Genomic DNA, 20,938 nt, shown 5'->3' with positions numbered 1-20,938 from the left:
GAGCTAGAAAACATTTTAGTATTTCACTTTCAACATGACATTTAGTAAAAAAAGTTACAAAACCATCAGCTTTTAATAAACACGCACACTGGAATCCTTCAGCTAACATACACAGGATTGCTGCCTTACTGCCATGAAAGAACTTAAAACAAGGAAGCAAAACACTGTCTGCAGTGATGTTAACCCAGAGCAATGACAGGCAATCCCATGGAAATAACCCAGAGTTACACCAGGAACGAGGAGGCGGCGATCGCTCCCTCACCCTCTGAGCCCCCCGAAATCTATCGACTCAAAGCTTAACACAATAGGAAGGTTACAGCACGAAATGAGGGAGCAATTACCTTCGTGGGTACCGTGAGAGACTTCAAGACTGAAATTATTCTGCGTTAAGTCAAATGGGTTTAGTGCATTATGATTTGGCTTTATAAAAACATTTAAATGCACACTACATAGAACACTGTCATGGTTTGCAGTCAAGTAGTTAAAATCACCGTATATTCCTTACTGGGGACTGAAACATGGATTGAAAAAAAAGTGTTGCTAAAAATCCAGTTTAAAAAAAGTGAACGTTTTAACACAGAAATAACCTATTTGCGACTGGAACTTACGCTACTGGTGCTCCCATTTGATGGGCTGCTGATGTAAATCTAACCAGAAAAGATGCACTAATATATATAAAAATCAAACAGGCAGGTTCCTCCTTCCAGGCTGGAAAAAACTCCAAGACATATGGCATATTTAACCAATAAAAGGGAGCTAAAGCTTTACCCAAGCCTTTCATAATGCACTTAATGAAATATTTTCTCTTTTAAAAGAACCACCGGTATTAAATAGAGCTTTTTCTTTACATACAGTATTGGTATATACAAAACAAACACAGAACAAAGACAGATGCAACAAAAAACACCAAGCAAGTGACTTCAGAAGTTCTGAAGCTCGGGAATATTTTGGTACAGGTCCAAAGTCTCTGGGTTTGAGAAAGCTCCCCGCTGCTCCACTTCTTTCCCTGCAATTATTTGCTTCACAGCTACTTCCACTTTTTTCCCATTTATTGTATACTGAAAAACAAAACCAGCAATGACAATATTACACTTTTCATCTAGGAGCTTCATGGAAATACTCATGAAACCCCCCACCAATCACAGAACTCAATCACAGTTTAGCACAATGTCTTCCCTTCTCAGTTACCTTCTGGTGCCTCAAGTGTTTCTTCCGAAAGTTATTGAAGAGCCAGTGGAATTCAAAGAAGAGTTTGTGTGATTTTAGTTAATTATTCCTATTTGTTTATTACTCCTGATAAAGCTCCAACTCAAACCAATGAAACCAGATCACAATCATGGTATAAACACAAAATGTTTCATGTTTTATGTTCTGATCCATCCCATTTTCAAAGAATTTTTAGTTTTCTAAGGCTGGGCTCAAAAAACAAAGCCCAATTCCACTGGGCTTTGGGAGAAGAAAACCATTACTTTTGAACCTTAAATGGACAGTCTTTTCCTAATAGGGTAAAGTGAAACACTGAGCTAAATGGTCCTCTCCATTTAAATGTTTCAAAAACCATAACAGAGGCTTCACCTCCACTTATGAATCTCACAAATTCTGTTACATTCTATTACTCTAAAAGTAAGGACATAGTAGAGAAAAAAAACCCTAATTCTTCTCTTCTTGGGATCAGACTACTGTAATTTCTGATGACTAAAGTATGGTAAAGGGAGAACTACTGCAGTGTTAACAGGAACTGACAAGGTGCATTTTAGAGGATGCTTTTATAGGCACCAAGGCTACCACCTCCCTTGGGCTGCTGCCACTGAAGTTTTGGGGGATGGCAACTTTGAAAGCTGACCCCCAAATATCTCCTTAGCCACAGAAACCACACTTGTTTTACTCCTGAATCTGCTGACTGAGGAACCCAGGTTGTTCCTGGCCTCCAAAGCCACTGAAAATCCTCAACTCCGGGCACCACCATTTTTCATGAGAGATCTTTCAGAGCCAGGATAAATAACCCTCAACTCTTGCAATATCGATCTTGATACTAAATCAAGCTTTTCCTCATTAAAACCACTGAAGTAATGTGTAATCCTACCCTCCTGGACCACCTTAATCAACCACTCTTCCTCCTCAACCGACTTTTCACAGGTGCTCGGAAACCAGAACACCTCAGTGGCCTGCAAGGGACCTGCCCCATATAAAACAATGTGATTTTGTTTGCTTTAATCAGTGAATGTGTTAATGGATGATGATCAGAATGCTCATCTGGTCAGACAGGACTAGAAGGATTTTCAGTGTGGTTTTTAACACCTGGATCTCTCATTTAAAGCCACACTTTGTACTACTGGAGTCCTAATCACTTCACTGCAGCTATACCATCTCTACCAGTATAGAGTGTCAGTACAGTCAGAATTAGACTGGCTCTTCAGATGAGGATTCAAATGCATTTCTAAAAGCAGCAGAAAATAGAAGGAGGTTTCCCTTCCAAGCAGAACTTTCAAAGAAAGATGGGAGACAGCCTTTGATCACTTTACCGCTGGCATATTTACCTGAAAGGTCGTTAAAATTCCCTCAACTGTAAACTCAGTCAAAGTGTGAACTAATTAATGATCTAAGTAGGCTTTCCTGAGGGGCAGCCCATCACAAACACCTCACTGCCATCAACTTTGTGCTTTATATTCAGGTGATTTACACAGTTTACAGGTTCAACGCTTGGCGCGGGAGCTAAGTTGCAGCCCAGAAAATCTAGACTCCACCATTTAACAGGGGCAGGGGATTTTATACTCAAAGATGACATTTTGAGGCTATTATTTGCCAGAGGACTACAAAAACCAAATATTCCAGCTGAGGGTTCATACAGCAAGGAAAAAACTACAGCTCCAGAAGACTGAGCATGCAGAACCTTGAGCTGTACAAATTTCTCTCCTCCCCTCTCTCCTAAGAACAAAGATTTTATTGTAGTTACTGCTACGGTTAAGACAGCAATAGAGCTGCATTTAAGTGGCTAAGCAGATGTAAAAGTGAAATGGTTTACGAAGTTATTTTATAAATTTGCTCGGCGCTCTCAGCTTTCATAAGAATGCCATTTGAGACAGGCAAACAAAACCAAAATAAGCTTATGGGTAGCCAGAAAAGCTGAAGTTGAATTACCTTTTTAATGTTTTCCTTTAAACAGCTTAAGTATAGATTACTGAGAAAAAGCAACACGTTTATAAGTTGAGAATGGGCATTTTTAGGTATTGTTAAAAAACAAAAACATGCTTAGCTAAAAAGGAGATGAAATGATGTTGCTAGGCAACATAGACAAACTATTTATAAAGCTCGAATACACTTTTGAGATGCTAAAATTTCCACGCATGTGGGCTTGAAGAGCAATGACAACTGCTCCTTAATTACTATTCAAGGTGACAAAGAAAAAAAAAGTAGGCAGCATTTTTCATGACATACCGGAATGCCTTTGGTTTCTAGAATGAGGCTGGGAACATGCCTGGCAGAAAGCGCTACACGGATCGCATCTCGAATCCTCTTGGCCAGATGCTCGCTGAACGCATGGTTTAATGCCATCTTCAGGAAAAGTATCACCCTCTCCTCCCCGTCCTTGTTGTACTGAGGGACACAGAGGCTGTCGGAAACCTCCTCAAAGGCTTCAACTGAAAACAAAGGGCAGTCTTTATTAGCACTTGCATTTCTGTATTATTCTGGTTGCATCAAAAGAAGTATTACCTTCTCCTAGAGCTGGAAAGGCAAAACAGGCATCCTGGCTAGGTTAAGCACAACGAGCTTCCCCTGTGGGTGGCTCTGAAATTTTAACACCTGCTCAGGTGAAAATGCAGGTTTAAGGACTACATATATATATATATATATATTTAGACCTGGAACAAAAAAACCCCAACATTTTCTATAGCTTTTGGAGCAGATCACAAGCTTTTACACTAAGCCACTTTCTTTGGCTTTCCTCACAACCCCCATTGCTGCAGACAGAAAACAAACCTGCTTGATCACACAAGAACAAGGAGAGGCAACAGGTCCTTAAGTCTCAGATTAGCACCTCTGCAGGCACAGCTTCACCACCTTTCACAACGCAGACCTTCTTTGAAACATGAAGCACAAGCTCAAGAACTTCTAATTATTAGGAAAGATATAATAAAACCTGTGTCAACAGCTTGTCTTGAAGGACAAAAAGAAAGGCCTCAGAAGTTAGGTATTCTCTTACAATCTGCATGATATAATTAATAATCTGTGAGGCCTTAGTATATGAAAGCAACATCTTATGGAGAACACATCTTGACCAGTCATCTCCAGCCCTACAGAGACTTCAAGAAAGCAACCAGTCTAAAGTCTACAAATCCAAATTTTACTGTTAATGCTAATATGCTCTGCACTGCCTTTCATTTGAAAAACAGTGTCTTTTACTACTTAACCCTTCCAAACACCTTTATAATGCTTACATTTCAGATTCAAGGCAACAGTGTTACAGCAGAGAGAGGTGGAAAGTTAATTTCCTACCTATGTTATAGATTTCAGAACTTCCAAATCTTACTCCATTGGGATTTAATGTACCATCACTGAAAAAAATCACACAAACAAAAGAAAGAAGCATTAAAATGTGATTAGAGCTTGATGAGAAGAGAAAAATTGATGCAATTAACCCAGTCTCTACATTTCATGCAGTGAATATGCAACCACATTGGAAACTATTTTTAAAGAGCTTGATTCAAAAAGGCATTTTGCTTATTGGAATGAAGTTGTATAGACAAAGTCAGTATTATTCATTCACCTTTCCTAGTCTCTCCCCTTTCCAGCAGCCTACAAATGCACACACACACCCCACTGACATCAAAGCAGACCAAGGATCTTCATCCCACGCCATCATATTACCATTGTCTGTCCTTACTTTCCGGTCTCCTATAGCTGGAACTTGTGTTTCATGTATAGCAGCCTCGCAGCGCGTGTCTGGTGAGTAGGTCTATTTGTGACAATGCCAGACACAGCTTCAAGGCAGTCACTCAACTTTGTTTCAAACAGCAACTTTTAAATGCAAGCGGAAAATTTAGCCACAATTGCTATCTTGAATGTTTGTGATCGCTAACGCAAGCACAACTTAATACCTGGCCTTCCATAATTCAGTTTTGCTTTACAGCAAGTTAACAGCAAAGCCAAGACCAAAAGACAAGCTTCCTGATTCACTGCCTTGGATGTGCTGCACTCTCAATTTGACCTCTTACGACTCTAAGCCATAGAACACAAAACCAAATCCTCGTCTTGTGTTCACATAGAAAAAAAAAAGTGGGGCAGAACTTTCAAATGGTCTCCTCTCCGTCAAATCCAGCTGTTCTGATTAATCTAAGGGTTGAAATCCATAACACTGGGTTTACCACAACAAATATAGAGCTAACAGGCATGACAGAATCAGGTTCATTATGCTTTTAGGTGAAGTTAGCAAATTTAAACACTTGCTTATTTAGAACCCTTTCACTCAAGTACTGTACCTGCGACCCAGCATCACGATTCCTCCTGTCTTGGGATTAATTTTGCAGTAATCACCATGGGCCCAAACACCTAATGGAGAATGAAAAAGGTTAAGCACCTGATTTATTATTCATCCAGTCACAGCAGATTTGTAAACGTTAACAGATACACTTTGAGAACTACCCACAGCAAATGTAGCAGTGCTTAACTACACACACAATCCACACTGCATTTACTACAAAGAGCTTGCACACACAAGAGCAGCTCCCACATTAGGATCAAACCACAGGTTATCTTCTGAGTGCTTGTTTGCAGGACTACACAGCATCCTTCAGAAAACAGACGAACAGCTGCTCTGAACACCACGTATTGAGGAAACTGGAAGAATCTTCCCCAAAGGTAACACTATTCCCACCAGTCTTTCTTGATCCACTTTTATCACGTAAAATTCTGTGCAAGAAGCTTTCTGAGCTTGCACAATAGGCCTCAACAATTCCCTAAGGAGCTTAAGTGCTTAATGCTCTTGATGTGTGTTAAAGTCAGATTTGACTTTTCAGAACTGCAGTAACTTGTGTATTAATTTTAAGATTGGTACCACTACAGCAGCCTGCCCCACACAGAAATACAAGCCAATTCTGCCTTTTTTTTTTTACAGAAACAAACATCAATTATTTGCACACAAGAGTATTTTCTGACTTAAATGTTACAACCTTAAGCCCATTTACAAGGAAAAACAGAAAAGACATTTCAGACAGAACCTCTGGACCATAGTGATTTCAGTCTAACAACTGTCACACTGACTTATCCCCCAGCCCCAATTTGTTGTCGTCAGGTTTACATGCAGACAGCAATTCCCCACATTCCCTCGGTTTTCCTGTATGATTACCTCCTGCTGCATATCCTGACTTCTCTTGCAAATCCACTCTGTATTGCTGCTATTTGTAAAAAAGCTTCCATCTCCAACATGAAGCAGCTTGAGGTCCTGCTCCTATAAAAGCCGCTGCCCAGAAGGCAGCAGGGAGTTCAGCACTGCTGTGGCACATCAGCAAAAGCTCGGGATTAGCAGAGTCCTCCACAATTAGGAAGAAAGCCTCTGGCCCAAAATACCTGTTCCTTTACTCTTACCACCACTGGAAGATGGTATGAATGCAGAATATGCATGTCTGAGGCAGCTTATACTTAAATCTAATGCTAATGAGGTAGCAGGTCAGCACTTACCCCTCTGGATTCACTCCTCTGGCTAGGTAGCAGCAGGCTGGCAGAGGTGCAGTAGCACTCATTAATGGAGGATTGCTCCCTGGCCTATTCAGCACTCTCATTTCACACCCATGCCAAGCAGTCTGTATCTGCACTATAGATTATATGAGGCTGTTACCATCGTATCTGCCTAATGAGAGCAGGAGCAAAATGGGATTGGAGCTCTCCAGTGATTCTTATTAAAGTGATTTGGACCCATATTTAAAACAAAGCACTAGAAAATAGTGTGAGATATTGTGAAACATGCTGTGGAGTTCTCACCCTGGAAATTTAGATTTAAAGTTGCATCTGCCTATCACTGGGCAAGAATAAACCTGTACCTTCCTAAGAGCAGCAATACAATCTATATCCTCGGTCAGTCTGAGCAAGATCCAAAGCCCTTAATTACATACCTGGGAATTTTGAGAAATAAGCCTTCCTGTATTTGTTTCCATTCTCGTCATTCCAGAAGTGCGTAGGCTGACAAGGAATAGGCTTGGTACATACCAGCTCTCCACTTTCACCCCAAACTGGTTTTCCTGTTTACAAAGAGAAAGGTATTTTCTGCATTTCCCTTCTGTAGGCAATAGAGTAGCAAAGCATGCCAGATGCTGATGTGAGATGGGCTATGACTGGTGGACTTAACAGCTTGTATTCAGTTACTAAACTCATTCCTGTCTTGGTAACTTCAGGAGATACAGGACAGGGTGGAAGCCAGCCTGGCATCCACCGTAACATTAGTGAGCACACACTTCAGAGGCTAGAATTTGACTGGATGTGCTTTTACACAGTAAAGGGAAAACCTTTTTCCACATTGATTATCTTCACTGGATCCTACAGGACTCTAGAGCAGATGGATCCAGATCCAGTTTTTGCTTCCAAAGTGAAATCCCTCACTTAACAGCTGGCTGTTCACCTATCTCCTGAATGAACCTTAAGGTCACGTAACTACTGTGTTTCATAAGTGCCCCTAATATTTTGGATAAGTTACCTTCATCGTTCCATGCTTCTACAGCCATTCCAAGATTTCTGGCCTGAATTTCTCCTTTGTGAACTGGAATTGTAACATTCTGACCCATGAAACACGAAATGATATCTGTTCCTCCTACAATAAAAAAGCCCATTTAGAATACACAATACTTTTTGGAAAAGCAAAACTTAAAGCTACTTAAGAAGCCTCAAACAGCAAACTACCACCTTCACCAAATGCTTCTGATCCACATTAAGCATCGTAAAATAGACAGTATTATCTAGGATGCTATGTGACTTAATAAAAGTTAGTTTCTTTTCTTACTTTATGTGTCTTTTTATACGTGTATGCCCTTCATGCAGAAATACTGCTTAAGGCATAACTTTTCTTCTTCCAGCAGCTTCTTTAATCTCATTTAAGGAAATTTCTGTTTACATGAGAGTGAGAAAATAAACAGGGCCCAGTTTACAAACTGATCACTTAGGAACGTTTTGTTTGTTTTCATTTGTTTGAATTAACTAGTCCAGCTATTCCACTCAATATTTACTTTGCTTTTTTATCTTGTTCTCCTTAGCACAAAGGTTGGGGGCTGGAAGAGAAGCCATGCCTATCGGATGAGCAGTTAACTTAATAAAAATAGATACAGTCGAAGTGCTGACTAAACTGGAATATTTAGAGTCCATGACTTCAAGGAAGTGCAATTGTAAGACAAATCAACCCTGTTAGTTTTGCTCATAAAAACATTTGACATTCTGCACTCGACACTTTTCCTGTCTATAGTTGCAAGTTCAAGATTTAGCACTACTCTTACTAAGAGCAGGGTCAGAGGTGATTTGAGTGGCAGAATAGTCAGACTTTACAAACCAAACTAAACCGAGTTAAAATGCCCTTTGAAAAAGTCAGCCCTCGTTACAAAGCAGAATGAGGAGTTCTGTGCTGGACCTTATGCGAATAGAAGTTGCCTGAGCTAGCGTTCCTCACAACAAACTGCACAGTATGTGGGCTTGATATTTCTCTAATTATATAATTTACAAAAAAACCTGTCTGCAGTGCCAATTACTTGGCATAAAAGAATCAAAAAGGGAACATGGAAAAACCTCTCCAAGAGGTATTTTCTGCTAAAGTCAGCTATTTGCAGAACAGTATGTTCTGTAGGTTAATAGACTTCTCTTGATCTCACCCTGCTACCCCTAAGGACAGCCAGTCAAAATAAATGATCCTGCTTTAAAAAAAAAAAAGAGCTAAAACCCAAAACATCTGTGTCAGAAACATTCCAGCCTTTGAGGGTACCAGCTTCATCACGGCACACTGAATTATGCAGAAAAACTCTGCACTAAAAAGACAATTAATTCCAGTTTAACTACAGCCGAGCCTGAATGATCCAAGGCTTCAGCTTCCCAAATATACAGCAGCCAAGGAGCAAAAAGGAGATGCACAGGCAATGAAGAGAATTAGCGAGATGCACACAGCACAAAAGCATCACCTGAAATGGATCCCAGGAGGACACTGCTTTTGATGTGTTTGTAGACATACTCATAGCTTTGAGATTTGAGCGGTGATCCTGTAGACAGTATGGTGTGGAGTGTCTGGAGATTGTGTGTTTCACCTTTAAATGTGGGAAAGCATGAAAACAAGTTAAGGTAGAATTTTCATTTTCAGTGAATTTGTCACTGCAATGCAGAATTAATTACATAAAGGACTTTGTGACAAGATGCAGGGCCAGAACCTGGAGAGGAAAGGCAGCAGGGAGGATAGAAGGGATTCAAGAGCTTTCTGAAGCTTACATGGTTTTAAATTTTTCTCTTCTAGCACAGCCAGCCACTTTGCACCCGTTCCAAGGATGGTGATCCTAGAGAGAGGGAAAAAGTTTAAATGTTTTGCATATTCAGACATGCTAAGATTCTAAAGACTTGCAATTCCCACTGCAGAGGCTGCAGCCACTCTGTACATCGATTAGTCGAGCAGTGCAGCCTCTTAAAGCTTTCTAAGTGCGAGGCACAACTGTTTGAGCAATCAAAATCAGTCAGATCACACGTCGGTTCTGCAGCTTTGGAACTTTTAAATCCATCTTTAAATATTAAGCAAAGCTCTCCCACCTCTTGGAAAACATTCACTTTCATTTACAGGAATTCATAGCCACAGACCACTCCAAAGAGATCACAAAACGTTGTAACATTTACCTCATCAATGGGCCATAATTGCCACGAAGCTGTTTAACACAGAGCTGCTGCCTTGTTACACTCTTACATACACAAATTTTGCCATTTCAGAGTACAGTTTAACAAAGAATACTTCACTCTGAAGATAGCAGCCAGCAATTTTCTCTTGGATACCTCTTCAGTTTCCACTGATGAAAGTCTGAGTTGCAAGTGCCTAACCAAACATGAAATTTGGCCTAACTGAACAATTAAATTCCATGCTTGCAAAAAGTATATTTAGAGCTCTCCAACATAACAGAATTACAACTTGAAATGAAGGCTGTACCCCTTCCCTACTCTATTGAAAGTGCTAGTTTAATGTTTCTGCTGACCTTCAGGAAATCCTCTTCCCTGCCTTCTGCTAATTCATTTTATATTACAGCAATAAACCCACTCAAGAAAATGCATAGAGACAGGTAAGGATAAAGGATACAGACTGAGTGCACAGAAAATGGGCAACACGTACATCAGCAGAACTTAAAATAAGATCCCACTATCTTTGCTTTTACTCCAAAGGCAAGACGGAAGGCAGAGCAGCTCTTGACATAACACGGTTTTGGACATGGAGAGAGGGCTATTTCAGTATTATCAAGAGGGGATGACTTCCTTTGCCATTTAGGGGGGTGACAGTTACTCAGAGGCCACCACTTCTGCGGCAGGAACAGGGACAAACATCAGTGCACAGAGCAATTTATCAGGTACTCTGGTACACAGAGCAATTTCTCTGGTACATGGGAACAGCATCGTGAGAGCCCACTGAAGTACACTGCTCCTCCACTTTCCTTGTTCCACCACCACGGGAACTATTTTTCACCCTTGCGTAATATCTTACTTTCCTTCCATGCTTCAAATTATTGCTTCTTTCAGTTAGAATACGTAACGCTTCTCTATTTTTAAGCTCTTTGACGCTTCCTCTACAGCACACACAGAGCCCAGTCTCCTATTATTTCCTTCCAAATGCTCTAAAATGGGTGGATGGTGACTAAATACAGTTCACTCGATCACATCTTTAACGGGTGTCCACTCTAGTAACCCTTGTCCTGCAGTATGTGTTATCTTGGTGACACCACAAGGATATGCTATCTGAAGGAAAGTATGGTGTATCTTCAGAGAAGTTAGCTAGCCTTAACATGAAGCTTTTTTTTTAAAGTATGTAACATATGACTGAGTTGGGAACAGACTGCGTTATGAAGTACCACACAGATGGCCACCACTTTTAGCACCAGATTATAAAAGTGAGACATGCAGCCACATTTCAGTTATCTTCACTTGCTTTTGGCATGTAGAAACAATGCTTAAAAATAAGCCGTGTTATTTCTTGATTCTAAGTTTTTGCCTGTTGTTTTACTGGGGTTTTTTTTTTAGGACTGGGGGTGTGTCTTAAGTTTGTGGTTTTGTTTCATGGGTTGTTTTTTTTTTTACTGGAAGCATTCTAACCAGGCATTAACCTTCAATTACAATAAGGCAGAGAAAAATGTTAGCCATTAAATATTACATGTGACAAGACAGAGTGAAGTTTAAATTATTAATTATCAGTCAAAGTCAATCTTTTGGCACCCACTTTCCACCACAAATTAATTAATTTGAATTTAATTCAAAATGACACTGTTTCACCAGTAATATTCAGATGCATTTTCCTTACATCCAGCTGGCAAAATAGGAAAGTTAGAAAGGAAATAAAATCAAAGTTTAACCAGTGTGCAAAGCTAAATACCACGACAGGATTTGACAGCTGTTTATCTCATACCTGCCATTTCACCAGACCTCGAGAGAGGGCACTGTGAGCATTTCCAGGCACAAAGAGCTGTGTAACACAATTAGCAAACAGCTCGACAGGCAGAATTAGGCATTATAGCTTAAAAAGCAAAATATGAAAGTGTAAGTGACCGTGCTGAGCCTTTCCAGTCAATTTACATCTTTAAGTCAAAGTGCTACATTGAGTCTTATGTTGAACTGCTTGAAATAAAGGATTCTTATTTTCTAAGTTCTGAATGCGCTGAGAAATCACTCTTCAGATTGCTCCCAATTACTGCCTTTTGAAAAGGCTGCTCTTGAAAACTGACTATTGAACCAAAATTCTTTGTTTGCCTGGAATCCAAACACTTGACTCAAATTCAAAACAACCAACTCTTTGTCTCTTCTGTACTCCGACTGTTTTAGTACAAAATTTTAAAGAGTAGTTCCACTCAAAGCCAAGCCAAAATAAACTACGGCATGCCACAGACTGGTTTCTGACCAAGGGAATGACTTTTAATGAGGTTGCCTGTATGCAGTCACTATAACAGGAGCAAAGATCCTCCCGGTTACCCTTGTTTACATACCCTAGTCTGTCAGTCAGGTCCCAGAGCACATTTGGTGATGGAATTAGAGGAGATCCATCGTACAGGACCACTGAAGCTCCTGTAGCAAGTGCAGTCACTAACCAGTTCCACATCATCCAGCCAGTCTGGAAAAAAGAAAATACCTACATCAGTTTATTTTTGTCAGCTCACTGCCCGCTTCCCTGGTGGCTCTACCATAGGATCAGCAGTGCTGCTTGCTGTTGTCTGTTGGTAGAAGAGCTGCAGGCAACTAAAGAATGACTGACAGGTATAGCTCTTGGCAGAATCATCTGGACCAAGGCCTGCTCCCTGCCCTTATGCAAGAGGTGCCTCCCCTCCACTTCCCTAGCCTGAAGTTTTCCTGCTTTAAGAAACTGTTAAACTAACACCCAAGTTTATGCCCGTCTCTACTGATTACATCTAATTGTACTATTTAGGAATGAGAAAATAAGGCTGGAGCACTGTTTATCCTCTCACCTGTCCCAAGGCTGGATCAGCCACATGTTCCTGATGGATGCTCACCTAACTTATGCTTACAAACACCCACTGAGATGAGGATTTCATACCTCCCTATACACATCTTTAAAGCATGAGTCCAGAGACAGGACAACTTTGGGACAAGGTATTTATAATGATTCCTCCATGGAGATATTACAAACTGGTCAGTAGCATTCAAGTTCAGAAGGGAACTCATGAGGAAAGACATTAGCCTTCTCAAACCAACAGAGTAATAGAAGACTTCAGAATAATTTTCTTCACCACAGAATTAGAAAAAAATCCCACTACATAGCTCCTACAGATAGATCGGTTTTATTCCCTTTCCTCCACTAAACTTGGAGTTATGCAGCTTCTTTCCTCCTCAAAGCAAAGACATAACAGAAATTCTCATCTTCAGTATGGTCAAGCCTTGCATGATACAGCAAAGTAGAGACTGCTTTGCAGGTGATATTGATGAGGCAGTTAGATCTACAAACCTAAGAGACTGTAAAAATCAATCCATTTTCATCATTAATTAGATCAGAAACATTTAACATGGTTTTGACCTTTCATCAGAAAGGTCCCTGTTGCATTTTATTATTCCACCTGATCTTTTTAACCTCATTTAAGTAGCACAACCCCTTGCAGAACAAGAATTAAAGACATAAAAATATACTTGTAGATTTGTAGGAAAAGGTCTCTGATCTTTATAAGAAAGATACGTTAAAGTGCTTTTTTAAAATGCCTTAATAAGCCACACTTGCCGTTGTATAGTACATAATAATGTCATTGCTGGTCATGTTGCCATGAAGAATGTGTTCCTTCAGATGCTGTATTAGCGTACCCTGAAAAAAAACAGCAAAAGAAAGAATGTCACACAAATGAAAAGCAAAACTCTGACAGCACATTAAGACTTCAGAAAATAAACTAATGTTGTCAAATCCTTTCCAGGATGTACTCTGGGATTGTAGGCAAGTATTTCCTTTTAACTACAGCTGAAGTAAATCCCAGGGCCTATCTACAGCAGCAGCAGCAATTGCATTCTCCATTTTCTCACATAACTTTTCAGCTTCTCTCATTAGACCCCGGCAATTCCCACTGCACATCACTTGTAATCCACGGAATAAATAACTTCCCTTCCAGCTCTGCGCAGCCACCAGCGTTGCAGAGCACTCCACGCAGGCTATAATTTTAACAGCATGCTTTTACCAGTCAGATTTTCCAAGATAAGCCCTTTAGCAGAGTTTCATTTTCAGTATATCCAGGCAACTGGGAGGAATGAAGGACCTGGAGCTGCTATAAACTGCAGCAGCTGCTATACATTAACTCTTTATCTAAACTATCCCATCTATTAATATTTAGGGGACAGAAGACTTAACTATACACATCTCTTGTGAACACTGAAATGGCTAGCGGTGTGAAAAATCACACTGTTCAAAGCATCAATATTAACAGTAATGTAGTTAAATATATCACTTCTTTTTGCCTTTTGTTGGAAATGCTGCTGAAGTACCTTTCTGATCATCACTTGTTAGGCTAAATTTACAAACTACTTAATTAAGTCACTTCGCTGCAGTGACAAATTAATGTGGTCAATTGTAAATAAAGATTGCCTTTGCATTTATGCAAGGAGTTATAGTGGAACTATTAAGAGCCTCATAAGCATGAAAGAAGATTTATGCTGAAAGAAAATAGATTACAGATAAACATTTGGAATGAAAAAGGAGAGTCATAAAACTGGCACATGCTTCGGGAGAAAAGGCAGAAAACATTGAATAAAAATAAAGGAGTAAATCTTATTTTCTCTTTGCAGCTCCAAGGAACAAGGTCTAAATTCAGCTGCCGCTGTTTGAATACACTGAGCTGTCACAATGCTGCCACCTAGCTAGAGCTACCACCATCTGCATTTAAAGACCTTAAAATAACTTCAGGATTTAGACACACCATGTCTAACTTAATTGTTAAGGCTGCCAAAAGAACTGCAGGTGTTAACATCGTTATTCCATTTATAAGAGTATGCACATTGCCGCTGCAGGATGATCTGAAAGAGCCACACAAAATAATGAAATTAAGTCACGCTAAATTAAAATAAATACTGGTTTTCCTTTTCCTTCACGTAGCTGTTGCCATGTCACTGTTTTAGAAGCAAAAGGAAACTTTATCACAATGACTAAGTAAAGGCCACGAACTATTCTCCTGCAAAACCTGGTAAATCTCAGTCTGGAAACAAAGGTATTGTAGTGTAAGGCAGAGCTGTCTAAAGAGCTTAGACCCAAGATGCTCTCTCAAGTTTATTTATAGACCTTGTTTATTTATAGGCCTTGCACGACTCTTAAATAAATCCTAAGCATTTTGCATTTCATGACAGAGATCTGGCAGCTGATAAAAACTTAGTGGCCTGCTTGTCTTCATTGGGCTTAACATACGGCTGATGAAGTGCTGAGCATCTGGAGTGTCAAAAAATCAGCAGGCACTGCTGCTCCTGAGCCACACTACCAGTGCATAAGGGACCAGTGCTAAGTGGTTACGTAGCCGAGAGTGAGCAGCTACTCATGGCTGCTGGCCCTGGTCTCAAAGCAGCAGTGTTCCCTATAGAACAGCATGCAGAAAGTGTCCGAGTATGAAAAATCCTCAGTGGTTTGCCCACAGTTACTCAAGAAGTCTGCAGCAGCGCAGCTATTTAAGCCCAGGTTTTGCAAGACCTTAAGATGGATGGAAATGAACTCATTTACAAAAAAATTCTCTCCTTAAATAGTTGGGAATACAGAGTAACTGAAAAGGAGCCTGTATGAATGGGGTAAGAAGCAAAGCCAGCATTTTTAGGACTTCAGAATAACAATCACTCACTAACACTTTTCAAATACCCTCCAAATGTCCTCCTGTAGCACACCCAAGTGTTCAACAAGACACAGCTTTGCTTTCAAGAGCAGAAAAACCTTACTGCTTTTCAAATCATCTCATTTTTGTTATTTACATATGTTATTTCACTGTGTGTCAATAAAACAGAATACGTGCAGGAAAAAAGACCAGAAACATACGACAGAATTAGATAAACCGAGTTGTGAATTTCAAGTAAACTGCCTATTAGCATCTATAAGATCAGTACAGTAACTGAAGTGCACTGAAGCGCACTGCAAATAAGCAATAATTGAAGTTTCTCTACTGAAATGTGATCTCTTCTTGTGTTTTTAACTATCGAAACCAAACTTGGGTTAATCTGAGGCTGGAAAGAGACAGATCATGGGCTAATTCTGCTTTTGTTGGAATCAGTGAGAATCCTCCTATTAATTACAGTGGAAATAAAAGATTAAGCCAAGAACAAACAGAGGAACCCAATCAAGTGTAGAGAAGACAAAGAATTTCTCTGCGTGGATTTTACTGTACAACGTATTCAAAGTGACCCATACAAAGCATGTAAACCAAGGAAGTCTGATGGAACAATTTGCTTTTAGGCCACAGGTGTTAGCACCAGAATGTAAGAAAAAAATCCCCCTGCAATACAGGAGCTACGGAGCTGCTCGGTGGAAACACAGAATCCTCATAAATAACATCCTATTCAAACCATCACGTTCTCTCCTCCTCAGTAAGGATGAGTCTGTACCCAAACTCCACGGTAACCATATCAAAATGAAAAGATGATTCAGATGGAGAGCAGAGGCATGAGATCAAGGGCAAGCTGAGCAGCCATCCAGGTAACATGGGAAGAGAAGGAACTTTGCAACAGAGAAGTCCTGTTGCCTGATCTGTATCAGTGCTTTTCATCTCCCTACAGTTTATCATGCATCGCTGAACAAAACACCTGCTCTGCTTTTGCTAATCCATCTTTGCAAGGTACTTAACCAGTCTAAAGCCAGCACAGCTTCAAAACAGCTGTCAAACTTCAAAATACAGCTCCTCCTTTCTTCTTCACAAACAGGATGTGTCCCAAAGGTACCATTTATGTGTCACATGCTGACTGGTATGATCTCCTATTGATACCATATAAAGCAGAGAGTTTACAGGCAGTGTGGGATTTGTCTGTGGGCAAATCCTGCCAGTCCTTGCCATCAAAGAAAGGCAGGAACATACACACCATGGGTGTAACATCAAAGTGATCCTGCCCTCGGGCTACCTATGCAACTCCACAGCCAGTCTTGCTAGATGCTCATCCTGAGTTTCAGAGCAAAAAGCAGAAGCAATGGACAGTGGCTAAGAGTTGTGCAGTTTCATTTACACAAGCTGGTACAAGCGTGCTAGACAACAGTCTGCCTGCCTTAGAGAAAGGGAGCCCTGGTTTTTAAGGGCTATACCAATGATAGAATTAAAGTTTCAACGCTACGTTGAGACACTTCAACTTTAGTAAGTAGCCCAGACCAACTTTTAGAACATAAACAGTAAAGCATGGGTGATTTTGGCAGTAACATCACACATACCTTTAGTCAGAACAAGATACTGCCTAAAGCAAAGCTTCCAAAACAAAACCTACACCCAAAGAGACAGGTAACCTTCTGGCTTCCTTCACTACAAAAAGACTGATGAGGATGACAAATGCAGGAGTAGAGTTTAGGGTCCAAAAAATTACAGATAAAACCTCCAAGCTCCCTATGGGCCTCAACTTCACGGTGTCCAATTCAAGTCCTTGGGTCTTTTCTCTACAAGTGTCAGTTGGGCCAGCTCTCCAAGTGCTTCTGTGGCAGGCACTTGCTCCCAGGAAACTGCTGAAATCTGAAAGGTCTCCACTCAATCTCTAAACCAAATGATTTTATATCCTTATTAATCCATGTTTGTTTTCAAACAGTCACTTACTAATACAAAGTTTCATTTCAAGTTACTCAGAAGCTGTCAGCAATTAATTCTTCCTTAAAGTAGATACGATATGATACTGTTAAAGGAAAAGTAACCCAGGTAGTTATGTCCAGGAGGGAAAACATACCCCTGCAGAATGAACCATGCATTTTGGTGCCCCTGTTGTGCCTGATGAATACATGATAAAGAGAGGATGACTGAAGGGCAGCTGTTCAAACTCCAGCTGGGGAGCCTGGTCTCCTTTCCCAGTAGCAAGGAAGTCTTCTAAAAATACACTGCATGAGAGAAAAGGAACATTTCACTTTATTTGAAAGCATTACCACAGCCCATACAATTACCTTTGAGTCTAACAGTTCTACAATAAACTATATACACACACTAGAAATATTTTTATTTCTAGTCTTCCTACTCGTTTTGTTTCCTTTTTGTCTTAAAATAAAGCACTGGTGTAATATTGAGATGTGACAACAAATTGAAGCTGATAAATCTGCACCTATGTTCAGCTGCCAGCCTTAACAGCCCATAGCAGACTGGAATAATCCAACCCTCCCTGTCTGGAAGTCAACCACTTCCAAAAGGTATCTAACATACATAATACAGACCAGTAAATAAGCAAAGCAAATTATCTCTAAAAATGTCACTTAAATTACTAATTGGTCATTTCTGGAAGCCACTTTCTTCTCCTTGCTATATCCTATTGAAATTTGCCTTCATGTGAGAACCACTAATACCAACAGTCATTTTGTAGAAGCAAAACATCTGCAGCAAGATACTACTACTGTTTTCAGTAGGAAGCTGGATCCACATTAAGAAATCTGGCTAAATCCTAGCTTTTGCAAGACCAAGAGAACAGACAGCTTCAATAGCTGTCAGCATCCACCACATTCCTGGTAGAACAGCCACAGCTCACAAGCTCCCATTACCTGTTTGGGATCTTAGAAATATCTATGGTTTCTCTTGAGGAGACATATGGAATAACCACCACTCATTTTAGATCTGGAAGCCCTGGAAAAAAAAAAGAAGAAAAAATATTTCCTACATTCAGTTACATAAACCAAAGGTCTTTTCTGTCTGATTGGATTGTACAGTGTAACACACAAAGTAACAGAAATCATTCTGATGCACCGAGTATTGGTTATAGTTTCAAATGTTAAAAAACCTCAAAATACTGAATTGTTACCTAAGATACCATTTCCTTAATACTGCCAGCCTTTTAAAACTACATGTGTAAGTCTGCAAGCGTTAGTGCTGCAATACCCCTTCATTTGTCTTCAGCAGCACTTCCCTTCAGCTTTAAAAAAAAAGGGTATCGTCAGTCCCTGTTCACCCACTTATACTACATGTGTAAGTCTGCAAGCGTTAGTGCTGCAATACCCCTTCATTTGTCTTCAGCAGCACTTCCCTTTGGCTTAAAAACGGGTATCATCAGTCCCTGTTCCCCCACTTATACTGCTGACTAATTTATGATGGTATAATTTAAACAAAGCTAGTAAAAGATAGTTAGAATTACACAAAAGCCTGGTCAGTTTTTCTTCAGATGAGTTCTGAAGTTAAGTGGCCACAGAGATACTGTAAAGGAGGAAGGACAGCAATAAGCAGTCAAAGGTGTCACGTTTAGAGGTAGCGCAGGCTTTGAGTGCTCACAGAACCACAGCATAACTAAGATTAGATGGTGAGCAGTGAAATACCTTTTACCACACTAAGCAGCTTTTCCAAGTGGTTATGTTCTTTGCCATTGTATATAACAGCTTCAACGGAGAAGATGAGCTTAGGCTGAATTTGGGAAAATCTGTCCAGTACACCCTGGGGACAAAGAGGAAAAAAAATTAAATTAATTGCTACAGTAGGAAAAGTCACTGAATGCTAAATGCCAATCTCAATTCAAGCAATAAATAAGGACAGAAATTAGCAAGAGAATTGTAAAAGGCTGCCTGCTTGTCTTTCACTCATCCAAGATCAAAGTACAACAGGTCTGTAAGAATCTATTTCATGACCCCCAAATATATCAACCAGTAACAGATAAAATCACCACAGATCACAGAACATCATTCACTGAAGGATTAAGTTTACAAAGCTATCTAAGCAGTCAAAAATTCACCTTGAGATTCAGACTTACAAACTCATCTGAAGAGGATAAGCACCTAACTGCGATGTGAGCAGGAGTTAGGCACTTAATTTACTTGAAGGCCCACACAACTCCAGTCTGCATCTGCAGGCAACTGCTCTGCATGCCCTTGCACAGTGCCCGCAGTGCTGCTTTGGTGAGGTACCAGTACTTTGGTAGTCTGCATGGGGGAAAACTGAAAAACACGAGCGTTCTGGAGGCTGCAGTTATCACATGGCAAGGTGACACTCCACATGAAGTCACAGCTTTGTTTTGCTACGGTGAACAAAGGAAACTGTACCACTGGGTTTTACCACAGCAACTAGATACTGAACACACGTACATAATCACCAACCACAGCTCCTTCAGAGCCTCTGGGGCAGGACACATTCAAATGCTAAGTTCTCAGGTGTCTCCTCCACTATTTTCAGGATAGTTATTATCACATTTGAAAGAAAATCCCTTCTGGTGGTGGTTTTTTTTCAGGTACGCTGCATGCAGCAGCCTACCAGAAATTGATCTTTGTGTGTTCAACAGCAAGAAGCAAATCCTTTTAGTAAAAGCTCTCAGCACACAGTAGTGTTCATCCCTCTCTAGCTACATTACTTGAAACACTAAGAACTACAAGATTACTCAATGCTGCAAAATTGTCAGCTAACTGTTCAAGAACAATCTCCTAAATCATGTTGCAAAAGTCAGACTTCAGTCATGTGCTTATTCTTCCCAGCATTCTTTAGTCTGTGGTGTCTCCTGTCCTCTACTTTGCAGCCAAAATGAGAGAAATTATGACAAAATCAAAAGACCAATGCAAAAACATCACCGCCGACTGATCTCTATTCAACTCCTCCTTTCCAAGCTGGGCTGGTCAGGGTTGTAAGAAAGCCTACTGCAATAGCACAGAGGTCCTGTCCTGACAATGTCATCATGTTGGCTTCTTAAGAAAGCTCACTGAACACCACAGGTAAGGTATGGGGATAAGAATAAATATAAATATGCAACTGCCTCTGCTGAATGTCACTTACTTGCATTCCCTCCTATCACTCAGACGCATTTCCTTTTCTCTGTTCATATCATAAGAAAACACAATGACAATACACTGACACCTAACTTTATCAATTATTTACAAAAATCACCAGAATCTGCTTCAGTGGCAGAAGAGGTTTGCAAGAAGCCCCAAACAAGTGGCTAACAAACTTAGCTAAACAAGCTAACAAGCTCAGAAGCATAGATTTAATTAATGCATTGAAGTTACTCTCTAAGGTTGTATGAAATCAAATTTCCTGCTTTTTTAGGTATGTCATATCTACTTCTTCAGAACATTTTCAGAGCATGGACCAAGCAGCATGGATACACCCAGCATGTGTGTGTATATATATATAAAAATATATAT

General features: G+C 40.1%; 1 protein-coding gene across 1 annotated transcript; it reads right to left on the bottom strand.

Moving 5' to 3' along the window:
- Nucleotides 1-616: 616 nt before the first annotated feature.
- On the bottom strand, nt 617-19,247 carry AACS (acetoacetyl-CoA synthetase; the record flags this gene model as incomplete). The annotated part of the gene is given in 13 exon segments (XM_010181735.1): nt 617-1,058; nt 3,436-3,638; nt 4,495-4,553; nt 5,478-5,547; nt 7,107-7,232; nt 7,685-7,798; nt 9,147-9,269; nt 9,448-9,512; nt 12,183-12,307; nt 13,424-13,504; nt 17,572-17,719; nt 18,368-18,449; nt 19,133-19,247. Coding segments are annotated over 13 exon segments (1,449 nt in total), but the record flags the coding sequence as incomplete, so codon positions are not given.
- Nucleotides 19,248-20,938: the final 1,691 nt, after the last annotated feature.

The sequence above is a fragment of the Mesitornis unicolor genome, unplaced genomic scaffold, assembly GCF_000695765.1.
Source record: "Mesitornis unicolor isolate BGI_N332 unplaced genomic scaffold, ASM69576v1 scaffold433, whole genome shotgun sequence".
Lineage (NCBI taxonomy): Eukaryota > Metazoa > Chordata > Aves > Mesitornithiformes > Mesitornithidae > Mesitornis > Mesitornis unicolor.
The sequence above is the reverse complement of the archived record's forward strand: the minus strand, read 5'-3'. Positions and strand labels throughout refer to the sequence as shown.